Below are 16,366 nucleotides of genomic sequence, written 5' to 3' on the forward strand. Positions count from 1 at the left end.
TGATGGCTTTTTATAGATATTAGGCACGAGTTTGACTCCGAGTGAACCTACTCAGAGTTGATTAACTTCTCACACCAGCTGTTGTGAAACTGAAATCTCAGTTTCCATCCTACAGTAAGATTAGATCAATTCAGTTCATTTCAACTGAGCTGTTTGCATTTGGAACATGTTGCTGTCAGCTCAAACAAGGTCCAAAGAAATCTTATCATCAGTGAAGCAAGCCATCTGAAAAATCAAAACAAACCCATCAAAGAGAAAGCAAAAAAATTGGTGTAGGCAGATAAACTGTTTGGAATAGAGAGTTCAGCAAAATATGTAAAGCACTGGAATGGTTCATAAAACAGGAGGGCCAAATTAGAGTTTGCCAAACAACATCTGAAAAAGCCTTTACAGCTCTAAAACTACATACTATGACTAGAGCAGATTATAGACAAAGATCAACTTGTATCATACCAGCATAGTGGAAAGAAAAGAGTATGGAGATGAAAGGGATTGCTCATGATCCAAATCATACCACCTAATAATTGAAGCATGGTGGTGGTAGTGTCATGGTGTAGGCATGTATGGCTGTCAAAGGAACAGGTTTCCTTGTATTTATAGATTATGTCATCCATAACAAAAGCAGCAGGTTTGATTTATTGCCAACTTTTCCAATAGGTTTTGGTCCCTTAAAAAGTGGGAGGAACATTTACAAAGTGTTATAATTCCTTCACCTGACTTGAAAATAGCCTCAAATTAATGCTGAAATTCTTCAGTTCAAGTACATCCTGTTGGTTTCAATTCAAATCCACGATTGTGGTGTATAGAGCCAAAAAATATAGAATTGGTTTAATGTCCCAAAATGTATGGACCTTACCATGTGTGTGTATATATAATATTAAAAGGGGGCCACTGAAAGAGTAGGGGCATGTTCCCTTGTCCTGACACCTATTTAATAATAGGGATAGCAAGTTTCTCTAGTTTTGTGGCTGAAGTCTGGGCCCAAAGAGAAGAGCAGCCTCTGCTGCCAAGGCAGGAGGAAAAAAAGTCACACATTGTTTAATTTATGATATTTGAACAGGTGGGGTCCTGTTCATGAAAGAGGGGAGGGTTGAGCGGGGGATAGTCGGATTATTCCGCTGCTTTTATTATAAATGCAGACGTTGTAACAGGCTGTTGTGGTAAAAAAGAGAGCTGAGCGAAAAGGCAAAGCTCTCGATTTACCAGTTGCTCTACATTCCTACCCTCACCTATAGTCATAAAGTCTGGATTATAATAAAATGAATGAGAGCCCTGTACAAGCTTTCTCCACAGGTCGACTGGGCACTCCCTTACAGACAGAGGGAGGAGCTCGGTCATCCAGGAGAGTTTAGGACTAGAGTCACTACTACTACACATCAAGACTAGTCACATTTAGGGTGGGTCATAAATAAACAACAATAAACATTATAAATAATAAATAGTAAATAATAAAGAAATGGGGTAACAAAATACATAGGAAGAATAAAATACAAAGGTTCAACAAAAAGACAAAAAAACAGACCAAAAAAATGAATGGGGAATAAGAACATTTGCAATTTATTTCTCATATTTCTTTCTTATTGTAATTGAATTACTGTTTACATTTATTTCTTCACTGTATTTTTGTTCATTTGATTGTATATCTATTTTTCATTGAGAATTTTGTACATTTATTTGTTTATTTTCATGACGTCACACCTCTTGATAAGAAGCGTTGCCGTGTCTGACCGCCAGGTGGCGACCGCGGCGCAGCTGCAAACAGTACATTGAGGTCCAACCTCTTCCTTTAATGACTGGAGCCTGTCGAGAACCAGTGAGGCAGCAGTAGGAAGTGATTCCGCAGGGAATATTCGCCTACTAAAGATCTACCGTAGCTACTGATATCAGTTATTCAAGAAAAGGTAGGTTTTCTATTAGTGTTATTTCCTGATCAGTGTGAAGCGGAAGGATTATTTGATATCCCAAACTTATAAAAACAATTTTTTTCTCTCTGTTATTTGAAAAATGCAAAACAAATTGCATTATCTGGACAGTAAATTACATGTAAAGCTATAATACTATGTAAATGTACAACAAGTGTATTATTGACCATGTTCAGTGAGAGACAGTGCCACTGGGCGAGTCCAGGCATATTCCCTTGTCCTGGCAGCACATCCAGTGATAAGCATAGTGAGTTTCTCCTGTCTTTAGCTAAAGCATGGCCCCAAAGAGAAGATCAGCCTCTGCTGCTAAGGCAGGAGGAAAAAAGGTGAAAGAGGAGCCCAAGGACGCCTTCACCTCTGCAAAAGAGGCACTTCTGGCTGCAGGGCCACAGATGAAAGGCAAAAGGAAGGTGGATGAGCACTGCTACCTGTCTTCAGCAGAGGTAGATCAAAAGCACTGACAGTCCATATTATGTCATCTATCAGTGAGACTTCTGAAAGTTAAATACTTTTTATTATTTCCATCAGGTGCACAAGGATTATGACTGCATGCTCAACCAAACAAACATAGGAAACAACAACAACAAGTTTTACGTCATTCAAGTTGTAAAAGAAAACAACTCCTACTATTCATGGAACCGCTGGGGAAGAGTGGTAGGTTATATCCGACATGATTCAGTTAATGTTGATTTTTTTTTTTTGTTATTATATTAAGCCAAATCAAAAAAAGATGTAATCTCAAGGCATTTAAGCATCCTGTCATGTTTTTCTACAGTTCTGTTTTCCAGTATGCTCCAGATTTATTTCAAATGAACCTGAAGCGTTCTGATAAAGCGTAGTCATAATCAGTGCAGTTATATTCTAAACATATAACAATCACTTTATGACAACAGGCCAATTATCTAAGTATCCTAGTTAATTTTGTAAAGTCTTTTACTTTGTAGAAAACCTTCCTTCTGAGCAGGCATCTGGTGACAGTGGAAAAGAAAGACTCCCTTTTAACTGGACGATATCTAACAGAACAATGCTCAGTTAGAGAGGTTGTAACTTTTTTAAACCATGCTCTTGGGCTGGGGTTTACACAAGGCTGGTGACATGACTGTAGAACAACAGCATGATTTTAATTGCAACTGGTTCATACTGGTTGTTTAAAAAAAATAAAAAAGTTATTCATTATTAGGGATGGGGATCGAAACCCGGTTCTATCAAGGACCCGGTTCCACTTTTTTCAAAACCCGAAAATCAATAACGTTTGGGGTTATCGATACCACTATTGAGTCTGGTCGTTTTTTCTTTTCTCCCGGAGGTCCTGTAACATAATTGTGTGTTCCTCGAGTCGCGTCACAGCATTTAAATCTAATCAATCCAATCACTGCAGCATGTCCACCAATGTTTTGGAATGAAATTGTAAGCAAACAGAAATTAAAAGTAAAACAAGTCTGGCAGTTAACTTCGCTCGCGACTCGAGGATGGCTGAACGGACGAAAAGGTCTAAAGTTTGGCTTCATTTTACCAAGCTCAAAGATAAAGAAGAAGCGAAATGCAACTTATGTTGCAAAATGATCTCTTTTAAAGGGGTGAACACAACCTCAATGGCCAAGCACATTAGTATTGTGCATGAAATAAAGGCCAAATGCAGTACCTTCGACTGTCTCCGGGTTGAAAAGACTCCTCCTCCTGCTGCTGCCGCTGCAGGAGGAGGCTGTAATCGGCAGCATACAAGCTAGTTAGCTTGAAAAATAAATAAAGTTTCAGACGTGCTGCGTGATGATGTGTTCAGATTGGCTCAGTAAAACGACAATTAGGTTATCATGATGCGTTCAAGTGTAACGTAAAGAAAAGGGATATTGAGTTTTTGGCGAGAAACATGAGCAATACAGTTGTATATTGCTCTAATTATTTTAGAATATATGATTAAACTACTGATGCCAACATTTATTAAAAATTACATTTAATTTAAAAGACAATTATTTATTTGCTAAATATTTTCCTAATAACTAAAAACACGATGAAAAGTGACAGTAGACAATACATTAACCAACAATTGTGAAAATTTATATATTTTTTTAAACCAAAAGAAGACATTTCTTCAAAATATAGGACATTTCTTCAAATAATTTTTTTCCCCACTTCCTTTCTGTCTGTTAAAAACATATTGTCGCACGGTCTTTCCACCAAATAACAGAAAAGTATCGATAGTGGTATCAATAAAGACTCGGATCGATAAGAAGTATCGATATCAATAAATATTAACGATCCCCATCCCTATTCATTATATAAACACTGTGCAACTGAAATGAATGCTGTGTTGTAGTGATCTAAAGGTGCAGCCTGCAACTTTTATTTTTCCAGGCTTCTGGAAAAACCCAGTTTTGGGGTTTAATCCCAACTTTACATCCCGTTTTGTAATCCAGGTGGGTCAGCGGGAAGCTTTGCACACCTATGGAGTATAACTAGTCTCAGAAACTCAGGCTTTCCGCACTTTTACAGTTTTCTGGAAGTTTGTTCCAGATAAGTGGAGCATAGGAACTAAATGCTGCTTCTCCATGTTTAGTTCTGGTTCTAGGTATGTAGCAGCAGCAATTTAGTATTTAAGTCATCACACAATGACAGGATGACCACAGCGGGGTCCACCTTCTGAGCGTAAGCGATCATCATGGACTTCTACAAAGAAGAAAGTTAACAGCTGACGAGCAGAAATTAAGTACATGCCTGTTTTTAGATGTTTTATCATATGTCATATAGGCTAGCTGCCTATATGTTTGTTCCCCTCAACATCAACTGTTAACTTTATTCTTAATTTTACGGAAAAGCAACAACCTATCAGTTAAAGGCAAGGGAAGTTTATTTATATAGCATTGGTAAAACTTTTCAAATTGCTGTACATGAAAAAAATAAATAAAATATTTTAGTGCCATAAAGGTGAATATAATATTTTAAGAAAATATAATTATAAAAATTAATGGAAAATAAAGTGATCGTATTAAAAAAATGAAAGGACTCAAAATGTAACTATGTTTAGATGGCACAGCGAAAGGCTACTCGAAGCAAATATGTTATTAATCTCAATTTGAAGCATTTTAGAGTTTTGCAGATTTTACTGTATTCTGGGTGTTTATTTTTAGATTAGAGGCGCATAACAAGTAAAAGCTGCTGCTCTGTTTTTGGTTCTAGGTATGCAGAGTCTATTTGAGTCAGAAGACCTGGGAGGTCTGAGTGGTTAATACACTGACAAGCCTGTAATGTATTTTGTTGTTCAGTCATTGGGGGAGTTTTAGATTTACTGAAGTATTTAAAAGTTTATTCTCTGAGATACGAGGAGCCAGAGTAACAACTTTAGGACTGGGATGGTGTGCTCCACTGTCTTAGTGTAGGGGAGACTAATTTTATATCAGCAGTACCATTGCTTTCATGTTTCTTTTTTTCTTTTGCCTAAACTACTGTTTTCCTTTTTTTTATCTTTTTTTTCAGTGAATGTAAATAGAACATTAAAGAGGCATGACTGAGTTTTCTAATGATACTGCCATTTGTGGCCAAAACACAGAACTGCAGTACTCTTCTGCTCATTCTTGTAGGCCGTGCAAATGCTTCAAGTTTTTCTCTTCTTTTTAAAATTATTTTTATCTTATATAGGGTTGTCATTGGTGTCTGGAGCTTGGTATCGGTCACTTCTGAGTATTTACAAAATCCCCGAAAAATCCATCTTGAATATAACACTTCCATTGTTTGCCAGGTTGTACCTACTTAAAGGTACACTATGCAACCGGTGGTGATTTTCCAGCGAGGCTCCCCCCAGAGGGCGAAAGTAAAAGTGCACTGTCGTAAATATGCTCAGCTGTTCTCCTGGTTTCTCCGTCAAGCCAGGTGCGGTTGTTTTGAGCTTAGCAGCGAATGACTAATGCTGCGTTCACACTGGACGTAGCTGGCGCGACAGAAGCAGCGAGTTTACATGCAAAGTCAATGGTTGACGTGCGTCAAGGCGCAGCAAAAGGTCCCGCGGTGCGGTGCTGCTTCAGCTGCTCAGACGTGCAGCAGGCGCAGCACGTCTGAGCAGCTGAAGCAGCGCGTAGGTGCGTTTAAAGCAGGGAGAGAGACACAGCGCTGATGATCACTTCTCTTAAACAGTTTATTGACGCCTAAATTAACTTAAAATGCAGAAATCTGCCGGCAGAATAAGCAGTTTGGATTATTTAGATGAAAAACACCTACCAGCTGCCGTGGTGAACCGCTGCTGATGAAGGGATCCATACTGTCGGCGCATCCCTGGTATGTGGGGGTCTGAGCGGCTCCGACAGAAACAATATTGAAGGCAGGATAATAATCTGAATGAACTGACTGCACTGATTACGTTTTCAGGTGTATTTTCTCACTTAAACACATATTAAAACTACTTTATTCCCACTGATCACAGCAAATATAGCTGCAAGGCAGAGAAAGGATAGTGAAGCTCCGCCCAACGCGCCTCAGATACACTTTTGCACCGCGCAGCCAGAGCAGCAAAGCGCGTCAGAACTAACTGGTACAAGCAGCAAAAAGGAAGCAGCAGACGCGATTTTGCTGCTTTTGCTGCGTGAACGTAGCATAACTGCACAAAGATCGCCACTGTGCTAGCAACGAGAATGCTTTTAACTGTGGGCGTCTAGCAGTTCTCGCCGTAAAGCAAGACTGACTCTCACGAGACTTCTGAGCTTGTGGGTGCGGGTCGGTGCTCCTGCAATTGCAAGTGCAGTATTTCCCCCACAGACCACCAGGGCGGCCGAGAATACCTTTGTACAACCTGAAATGACTCATTTAATCATCCATAACGTTATGGAACACATTAATTAACTGAAAAATGTTGCATAGTGTGCCTTTAACATGAGCACGCTTAAAGGAATAGTACACCCAAAACATGATTAGCCTTCATTTTCTACTCACCCCCATGCTGAACAAAACTCTGGAGTACTTTTTTGATATCTCAAATGCATCTGGAGATCTGGGAGGCTTCTTGCTGTCTGCTGACATTCAAATAATAGAGGTCTATGGCGCCCGAGACAGAAAGGTCCACAAAAGTCCACAAAAACGTGTCAATATTCCTCCATACTGCTCGTCCAATGTATTCCAAGTGTCCTGAGTGGGTAGCGTCCAGAATTTACTCGAAACGAAGTCATTTAGAACGTTTTAGAGCCTAAACAGTAGTGTATAGGATTTCCTAATAGCGCCCCCATGCGCGCTCACGATTCTACGGAAGCCGGCAGACCAAACCAGCGCATTCAGCTCGGCAAAGAACTCATGCTCTTCCTCAACACTGAAGTCCTCAGACATTTTTCTTTCGTTGTTTCTTTCTTTGCACAGGTAAACAGCACATTTCTTCTTCTACGCTTGCATTATCGGCAGAGCAGACGCTGAATGCGCACTTTCTTCCGGTTTGGTCTGCCGGCTTCCGTAGAATCGTGAGCGCGCATGGGGGTGCTATTTGGAAATCCTATACACTACTGTTTAGGCTCTAAAACGTTCTAAATGACTTCGTTTCGAGTAAATTCTGGACGCTACCCACTGAGGACACTTGGATTACATTGGACGAGCAGTATGGAGGAATATTGACACGTTTTTGTGGACTTTTATGGACCTTTCTGTCTCGGGCGCCATGGACCTCCATTATTTGAATGTCAGCAGACAGCAAGGAGCCTCCCAGATCTCCAGATGCATTTGAGATATCAAAAAAGTCCTCCAGGGTGTTGTTCAGCATGGGGGTGAGTAGAAAATGAAGGCTAATCATGTTTTGGGTGTACTATTCCTTTAACTTCACATCTGCAGAAACAGCACGGTAGCTTGAGGTAAAATAGGCTCATTTAAAAATGTTTAAAGACATACAACAAGCTGTTGTGGAACGCCTTGAACTAGTAAAGTCCAGAAACCAGCACGAAAGTTCAGCACAAGATGACTGCTCTGACTTAAATATCACCTTTTCCTCTGTTGTCGGAGTCTCGTGAGAAAAACCTCTCCTGTCTGGCAACTGTCAGACACATATTTAGGTGTGTTTAGCCAATCAGCATCAAGCGGCCAGCTTTACGATCTGCCCCTGCTCCATAGACCCCATAAGAGGCCTCTACTTTCTCGTTGGGTAAATTACAATACATCGATGAGAGACTTGACTGGCCTGCCGATACCTGCTGATCCAGAGCAGAGGGGCGTATTCACCTAAGAGCGGGCTCAACCGAATATTGATAAATCCAGCATAATTAAGCGGACATTTAATTCAGTTTAATGACCACATTTCTGAAATGTAATAATATATATTTGACCAATTAGTTTATGAAACTTATAGCTGAGGTTTAGCCTCCCTAGAGTTCAATGAGAAAACGCCGCTATTGAAATTGCATATTTTTTATATAGTGGTAATTAGGTTGTTGTGCCTAGTAAAACAAAACAAAAAAAACGGTGTGTTTGGTTTTCAAAAGCCTTTAAATCCATTTTGGATTAAATAACTTTTTTTGTTGACATGGTATTTCCTAAGAAAGGGATTTCTTTACTTAATTAATGTTAAATGAACACTGGGAGGTATTATTACACTAAATCTGTGTTATTTTATACTTTTTAGGGAGAAATGGGACAATCCAAACTGACTCCGTTTGATAAGGTTGAATTGGCTTTAAAAGACTTTGAGAAGAAGTTTAAGGATAAGACCAAGAACAACTGGGCTGATCGGATGAACTTTGTTTCTCACCCTGGGAAGTACACACTGATTGAAGTAGAAGGAGAGCAGGATGCTGAGGTCAAGGTGATGTAACACATCATCCCATTGCAGCATGAAGCATTGGGTCCCTGCAGCCGCTGTTAATATTTTCATTAGCTTCATCTTTGGAAGCAATCTCTATCTACATTTTTTTTCTCAACAGGTGGACCATGTTGATGGCAAAGCAGGGGGAGTCTCCAAAAATGTGCTCCCATGCACTCTCGATGAAGCTACACAGAAACTTATTAAGCTCATTTTCAGCAACGACATGTTCAAGGAGGCGATGGAATGCATGAATTTAGGTGGCTGTGTCTCACTAGCTTGGCTTGAAGTTGAGATTCAAAATGTAGTAATGAAAAGAAAATGAAAATGAAAGAACAGACATGCAAATGATCAACCATTGTTCGAAACAAAGTGTGAAATTGCACTCTCCTTATCTTAGCTTTTTTAAATATAGGTATTTCAATTCTTATACTATGTCTCTGTTCTTAAAGTTTTTTTTTCTATTTAAATTGATATAACGCTGCATATCCTTTGCCGTTTTAATTAAAACTATTTTATTAATTGTAATTAAATTAAATACATAAAAAATACAATTAAGCAAAATTATTAGTAACTATTCCATAATATAGATCAATTTGCTTATTTAAAAAATAAATATACAGTTAAAAATATTTCTTTAGCTTTAGAAGTCTGTATACCAACTTCTGACTAGTCTGTAAAGCTGTATAATCCCGGTTTGTTTAAAAACACTGCCTTCTCATTTAAATAAAAGAAAAGTAAAAAAAAAGACAAAGAAGTGAATATAAAATACCTAAAGTTGCTTTATAAAATAAGCGTTACAAACACAATTATGAAACAAATACATTTTAAGAAAAAATAAATCTTAAATTCTGAAACAATGAATAGATAAAAAAAACACACAACAATGACACTCATGCCTCTCGTTTTTTTTGGGTGCAATAATGAGGGTCTTCCTAACTGGCCGGAATAAGTAACTAATGCTCTTTATGTCAAAGGCATTGTGCTGCAGGCATTAAAAATTTGGTATGTGCTGCACTTCTGACAATGAAGTTTTTAGAATAGGGTTTACATCTCCAAAATAATGCCTGTAGACAGATAAACTGCATGCAACATTATGGAAATCTTAATGTAATCAAACCACTCCAGTAAGGCTGAAACTTACTGTGGAGGTGCAAAAAAAAAAAAACCTTGTTCTTGAAGAAAAAATGGGTCAAATTATAAGGAAACGTTCTACACAGATGTGATACTTGTAATAGGATTACAGAAAAGGACAAAGACCCATGCACCTCATTACTGAAAGTGTCAAAGGTCATTTAAAAAATCTACTTTCTTAGTTTTTAGGTCAGCCATCAATATACGGTCTCTGTGAGCTTAAAGACTAAAGCTGTTTCAAGAATGCAAGAGTTCTTTAAAAGACTAATTTCAATGTTTATAATGCTTTTTTTAGCAAAGCAAGTGTGCCAATAGACCTACTGAAATCCTTGATTTAACCAGTTGTTCTTTGTTCATGTACATTTTAGACATCAAGAAGATGCCCCTGGGCAAGCTCAGTAAGGCACAGATTGCAAAAGGGTTTGAAGTTTTGGAGGAGATTGCAGCTGCTATCGACCAAAAGGGTAGAAGAGGGCACCTTGAAGAACTCTCATCAAAGTTCTTTACTACAATCCCTCACAACTTTGGCAGGACCAGACCTCCAGCCATAGACAGCAAAGAGATTGTTGAGAAGAAAAAGGAGATGCTCATGGTAAAATATTTATTTAGTTTTAGTTTTGCTCTTATAAAAGTTGTCAGCACTAACATTCTTTTAAAATGTTGTTCCTTAGGTGCTGGCAGACATTGAGCTCGCCCAGACACTGAAATCAGAAACAGAGAAAGCTCAGGAAGAGATGATGGAGACAGTTCCTCATCCTATTGACCAAGACTACACTTCGCTCAAATGCAAACTGTCTTTACTTGCCAAAAATACAAATATGTATAAGGTACTGTGCCCTTTTATAGCTAAAAATAGGTATAATTTTCCTGTCCCTAAGGTGTTTAATGTTTTTTGCCTCTTAAGATCATTGAGAAATACACAAAGGCAACTTCAGGTCAAGGTCGTAAGCCAAAGATTCTCAATGTTTGGGAGGTGGATCGAGAGACAGAGGTAAGTCTGATCTGCCAGTTTTCTGCTTTTATTGGAAAAAAAAACAAGCTGTGATCTAATACTTTGTAAATTCAAGGGAGAACGCTTTAGTGAAAATGACAACCTAGAGAACCGCCGCCTGCTCTGGCATGGCACAAATATAGCAGTGGTGGCAGCCATCCTCAAAAGTGGTCTTAGGATCATGCCCCATTCTGGAGGCCGGGTTGGCAGTGGGATCTACTTTGCCTCTGAAAATGCTAAATCTATATGTTATGGTGAGATACCTCTAATAAGACTATATTTTACATCTTTTCAGATCGTAATATTATATTTGACTATATAGTATTTTTTTTTCTTTTTTTTTTTTAGTGACTACCTCAGGCAAAACTGGAGTGATGTTTCTAAGTGAGGTTGCTCTGGGTAAGGAGTTCACCATTACCAAAGACAACCACACTTTGAAGAAGGCCCCTGCAGGTTATGACAGTGTGGTAGCACGAGGCACTATGGAACCAGGTAAAATACTTTGATGCATTTCTAAATCTTACTCTTAAGGTTATTGCCTCTGCAGGACAACACAGCATCTGTGATCAAAACTTGGGATGAGTATTTATTGATGGGTGACTCAGCAAAGGCAACAATAAAACGGTTGAGCCAGATAGGAAGTTAGACATGAGGAGCAAAGTGTAGGGACACTATTGGTCCTAAGTTTAATTACTGTCATTTTACCTTTGCAAAAATATGCATGCTTTTTTTATGCTTGACGTGAGCATCAGGGTGCATTTCGTTTAAAGAGAAAAGCAGCGTTTCTTGCTACATTTATACTAATTTTATCAGCACTACACACATTAGATGTTGTTTATCAATGTTTGAAGCGTCACTGGCTCTGATCAATGTGGCATTAATTATTTTTCACTTTGAAAAGGTTTGCATTTAAACATACCTGTGACTAAGACAGTAGGTAAATATGTGCCTATTTAACCAAATATAGTCTAAATATGCCTGTTATATGTGGATTTATCCTGTATTTTCTTTTGAAGATATAGAATTGTGCAAATGTAAACGGGTGAAACACACTCTTATTTTTTGAATGCTCTCTCTGTATCATGAAATAACGCAAAATAACACATTCAAGGAATGGCAAATACGTTTATTGTATTTACATATAGTGGCATCATCTACAAAACACAACACTAAAAAGTTTACTGAATTTATTCCAATATAAAATCACTTTTAACAATTATTAAAAGAAAACATAACACCTTCTTGTCTGTAATGTAATAATATTCAAAATAAACAGCCGGATTCAAGCATTTTTTACTAAACACTAATGTAATTGTAATTGGCTTTATCTTATTTTTAAAAGTAGAAATAGTCAAAGAAATAGCAACATTATGTGGAACCGTAATAATGCTTTCTAAACAAAAATAGCAAATGTTTAGGCGCCATTTTGTGTTGTTATTCTCTATAAAAGAAATAAAACCTGCTATTTGTAGCTGAACTGCCTCAAAGGGTCGTCATAAAGTGAAAACAGTAATAACAATAAAGTATTGTTAAAAGGGAAACCCTCACATTTTCTTTGTCAGTCGGCCGTGGCTAAGAATCAGCAATCAGCAGCTTTCACCTGTTTAAGTGTAGATAGAATTACGTTTTTTTCATTAGGACTAGTTTTGTAGCCTAATATTAAGTTTAGTAACTAGAGTGAATAAAATTCTTATTTCGTGCTCCAAGCTCGCACAAACGCATACGGACTAGAACACAGCCAATCAGGAAGAGAGAAGGCGGAACTTGAGGCAGAGCAACCAATGAGAGTGGAGCTAAACAGGACAGTTACTGATTTAAGGGACAGGAAAGACCGGGCAGCAAGACGGAGCAACAGCATCAGCTAATTAGCTGCGAGAGAAAAAAGATAGGCTGTGATCACACACAGTGGCTGATTTGTAAATTATAAACATGTTTTTCAAATCGAATTATTGGTAGGGACAAATAGGTCTGTCCAAAATTTTGGTAGGGACATGTCCCTATGGTCCCTATGCAAACCTATGCCCATGATTGATGAGATATTTTCCACAGGCTCGGTGGTGCTGTGGCATGACAGAAAACCTTCTGTCATTTTTTGTTAAACATAGAGAATTTCTATGTTTTTTAAAGATTGCTAAGCACAACGGGAAAATATATCTAAAACCTCACAAGACAAACAGAAAGTCAGAAATGGGAAGAGTTAGGTTGAGGGGAGTTGTCTTGATCAATGGATCCTACTTGCATTTAGTTGGCTTGACAGATGAATTAAATTTTTATGACGGATTCATTGTGAATAAGGTGTTACACCACAGCATCCAACAAACAGATTTGCCCTCACTGATGTAAGAATTGAAGGGTTTCAGCGAAATGTAACTGATTGTCGCTTACTGCCACAGAAAGATAATAGCCGTCACACCTTCAGAATTAATAAAAGACAAACAATGTAAAGTATGTAAATGAACGGATATATATTACTGTTGAGAACCCATGAGATGATGAACAGGTTCCACCTATTAAAACATTTTTAGACCTCTTCTTCACCTGCTGCCAGATGTTTTCACCTAAATAGATACATTGATCCACTACCATTGAAGAAATAAACCTGTAATGTTACTGTGGTCACAACATACTACGGCAAGCCATTTTAATATGTATTACTTTTACTAAACATGTATTCCTGTTATCTGAAAAAAAACTTTGTTTCCTTGTCAAAATGACCATTTCAAACAAAATTACATTGTTCCCATCTAGAATAAGCATTCTGTATGTCTAGAAATGAACTATAGATCTCCAAATTCCTGTTGTATTATTTTTCCTACCGGTATGTCAATACATATTCAGTCAAGGTGAGAAATTTCAGAACGGCCACTTAAAATGCGTAAACATTTCTAGGTATATAAAAACAAATTCTTACTAGTATAATTTTGTTTTTTTCATTTTCTAAAATGTATTTTCTCCTGCAAAAATGTATTTTAGAAAATATATCATTACAGTTCAGTCTAGCAGTGTGATTTCTTATCAGGAAGAATCTCATTTTATTGATCTATAAATGGAACTAAAGAGGAGAATGCTTTTAATAAACGTAAAAACGACCTGCCATAGGGAGTTCATATAAACCTATCCATTAAGTTGAGCAACTTTCTCCTTCTCTATCTTCTTTTAACACATTCTCCATCTTTTTTTTCTTTATTTCTTTATTAAAATCTCTAGTTCCCGTTAGGTGAAATAGACACCTCCTGATGAGTGTTGTCATGTTTACTCGTCGATTTGGGGCTCCACTGACGATAGCTTTTTAAACTTGTTACGGAAGTGCTTAATTTTGAGTGGACCTACTTAGAGTATCTCTTTTAACAGGTTATAGGCTTAATGTGGGTCATTTTTTATTTAAATGTTTTGTGGTTAAAGAGCCCTGAATAGCCAAAAGAGGTAATTAAAACAAAGTCACACCAAAAACATACAAAAAAATTACAAAGAAAATTGTCAACTTAAGAGGGTAAGCCTCAACTATGTGTAAAGAAAGTATTTTTGTACAAACTAGTGGCGGCCTAGTGGTTAGGGCATAGTGACTTCAATCCCCCCACTCCCACAGACTGCCATTTCCAATGGGATAGGTTAAATGCAGAAAATTGATTTGATTATTAAAGTATGTTAAAATAAAAAAACAAGACAAAAAACAATTTGAAGTGGATGGTTCACAAAAAACTTGAATTTAAACAGGATGGGTTCATTAAGCATGGTTTCTGTTAGCTGGCTTATCATTATATGTGTTTTATCTGGTCTTTTTTTTTTTTCATTTAGCAACTATTCCTCTGTTGTTAGGAAACAAAAATATAATCCAGCCTAATCAGCCCCTCTTTGGCACATTTTACCAATCATAGTTATTTTATACATGAACATAAGTTATGAAAGCTTGAAAGACCAAAGGAAGTTTTGGTTGTCTGTTGTGTTTTCAGATCCGTCTAAAGACATCGTCATCAACCTGGAAGGCAAGAAGGTCACTGTTCCTCAGGGAAATGCCATCAAGCAGCCGCAATACTCTGAAAGCTACTTCAGCAGTAGTGAATACCTGATCTACAAAGAGAGCCAGTGTCGCCTTCGCTATCTGCTTGAGATGGAAATAAATTATTAGTTGTAAAGATTTAACTCTGATTGTGCAGGTCCTAAGGAATAGTTACTCCTACCATATTGCATAAGCGCCTCTTTCTGTTCTGTGCCTTACAAGCATATGCATGATGCATAGAATGTGCTTTGGCTTTGCACATACTTAGGTGAAATACAAAAGTAATATTCTGTACTTTATAAAAAATGATGAATTTTCTTAATGCTTTTGGAAATCTGTAGTTGACTATGCTTAAATGGTCAGAATGTTTGTTTGCACTCTAGGGTTTTTAAGGGATGAATGTAATTAATCCTACAGTTTTTCATGTAGGAATATATGAAGGCTAGCTGACCAAGAAGAAGAATAATTATCTTTTTTGGAACACTTTCCTGGAGATGGTCCCTTTACATGTATAAACTTTAGCTATAAAGTGACTTCCAGTATAGATTTGCACCTTTATTTTAAATAAAATAGAGCAAGAGTAAAATGGAAGTTAATATACATTTGTGTTTACAGGCGAGTGAAGTCCAGCATGTTGTTCACAATGAAAAAAAAAAGTAATACAGTGATTGTCATTAGTGACACATGCTAATTGCTAATACTTTTATGTACTTATGGTTTCAGATTGTTGAAACATGATGCCACACACTAACAAAAAAAAAATCTTTATTTTGCACACAGAAGCCCTGAATTATCCAATAAACAGAAACAGGCACACCTGTAAACCTGTCTGTGTTTAAGAAATTATTGTGTAATAAATGTTAATTCAGAAGAAAATATTAACCTGAAGATTTTTCTTGTAAAATGTCATTTTTTTTCTTGCTGGTTTTCTGGTTTGTACCTCTAACAGGTTGTCTTTCAGGGTTGCCCTGAATTTAACTGAATCTATTTATTGGACGTCTATATCCATCATCCCTGTCTTTATTGAAGAAGACCTTCCCCACTGCATGATGCATCATGTGGTACTGTGAAGTTGCACTGACAGTAGTTTGCATTGTTAGTTTTTCCACAGATAGTGGATACTTTTGGTTTCAGCTTATCAGACCACCTTTTTGCCCGTGGTCTTTAAATCCACATCCAGATAGGTTTTGCTCTCATTTCAATCAATCAATTTCTTCCTTTTTGAAATCCCCCATTAGAACTTTTTTCCATTCATAAATGTAGGTCATTTTAACTAGAAACTTAAACTATAGAAGAGCATGTTATTTTAATCTTGCCAATAGTAAATGTGATATTGTATTAGAATTACTGTCATCTAGCATTTAGATGGGTTATTTCACTCAAACGAACCCTACTGCATCAGTGGCCTCAATCATGTAGGCCTTTTGCGGCAACGGTAGATGCCGTGCAGAGATGGGTGGTCCAGCTCTAGAAAGTAAAAGCTCTGCCTAGTTTCCTTCATGTTGTTCACATAACCAGATCATTAGCTTCCAGTCTGTGTTGTAGAGCTGAATACGCATTTTGTT

General features: G+C 37.5%; 1 protein-coding gene across 1 annotated transcript; it reads left to right on the plus strand.

Moving 5' to 3' along the window:
• The first annotated feature begins 1,743 nt into the window (after nucleotides 1–1,743).
• On the plus strand, nucleotides 1,744–15,095 carry parp3 (poly (ADP-ribose) polymerase family, member 3). The gene is made up of 11 exons (XM_038279979.1): nucleotides 1,744–1,901; nucleotides 2,191–2,365; nucleotides 2,451–2,576; nucleotides 8,503–8,682; nucleotides 8,801–8,939; nucleotides 10,182–10,405; nucleotides 10,485–10,640; nucleotides 10,718–10,804; nucleotides 10,881–11,058; nucleotides 11,153–11,296; nucleotides 14,755–15,095. The coding sequence occupies exons 2-11, from the start codon at nucleotides 2,198–2,200 to the stop codon at nucleotides 14,928–14,930; spliced, it is 1,578 nt and encodes a 525-aa protein (XP_038135907.1). The 5' UTR covers nucleotides 1,744–1,901; nucleotides 2,191–2,197; the 3' UTR covers nucleotides 14,931–15,095.
• Nucleotides 15,096–16,366: the final 1,271 nt, after the last annotated feature.

The sequence above is a fragment of the Cyprinodon tularosa genome, unplaced genomic scaffold (genome assembly GCF_016077235.1).
Source record: "Cyprinodon tularosa strain WSP-4 unplaced genomic scaffold, ASM1607723v1 ctg154, whole genome shotgun sequence".
NCBI lineage: Eukaryota > Metazoa > Chordata > Actinopteri > Cyprinodontiformes > Cyprinodontidae > Cyprinodon > Cyprinodon tularosa.

What these genes read in the sequence shown, in the direction of transcription:
- parp3 (XM_038279979.1), top strand. Translation starts at nt 2,198, where the DNA reads ATGGCCCCAAAGAGAAGATCAGCCTCTGCTGCTAAGGCAGGAGGAAAA. An exon ending in AGAAAAAGGAGATGCTCATG is followed by an intron (nt 10,406 to 10,484) that starts GTAAAATATTTA and finishes GTTGTTCCTTAG; the next exon opens with GTGCTGGCAGACATTGAGCT. An exon ending in AGGTGGATCGAGAGACAGAG is followed by an intron (nt 10,805 to 10,880) that starts GTAAGTCTGATC and finishes TGTAAATTCAAG; the next exon opens with GGAGAACGCTTTAGTGAAAA.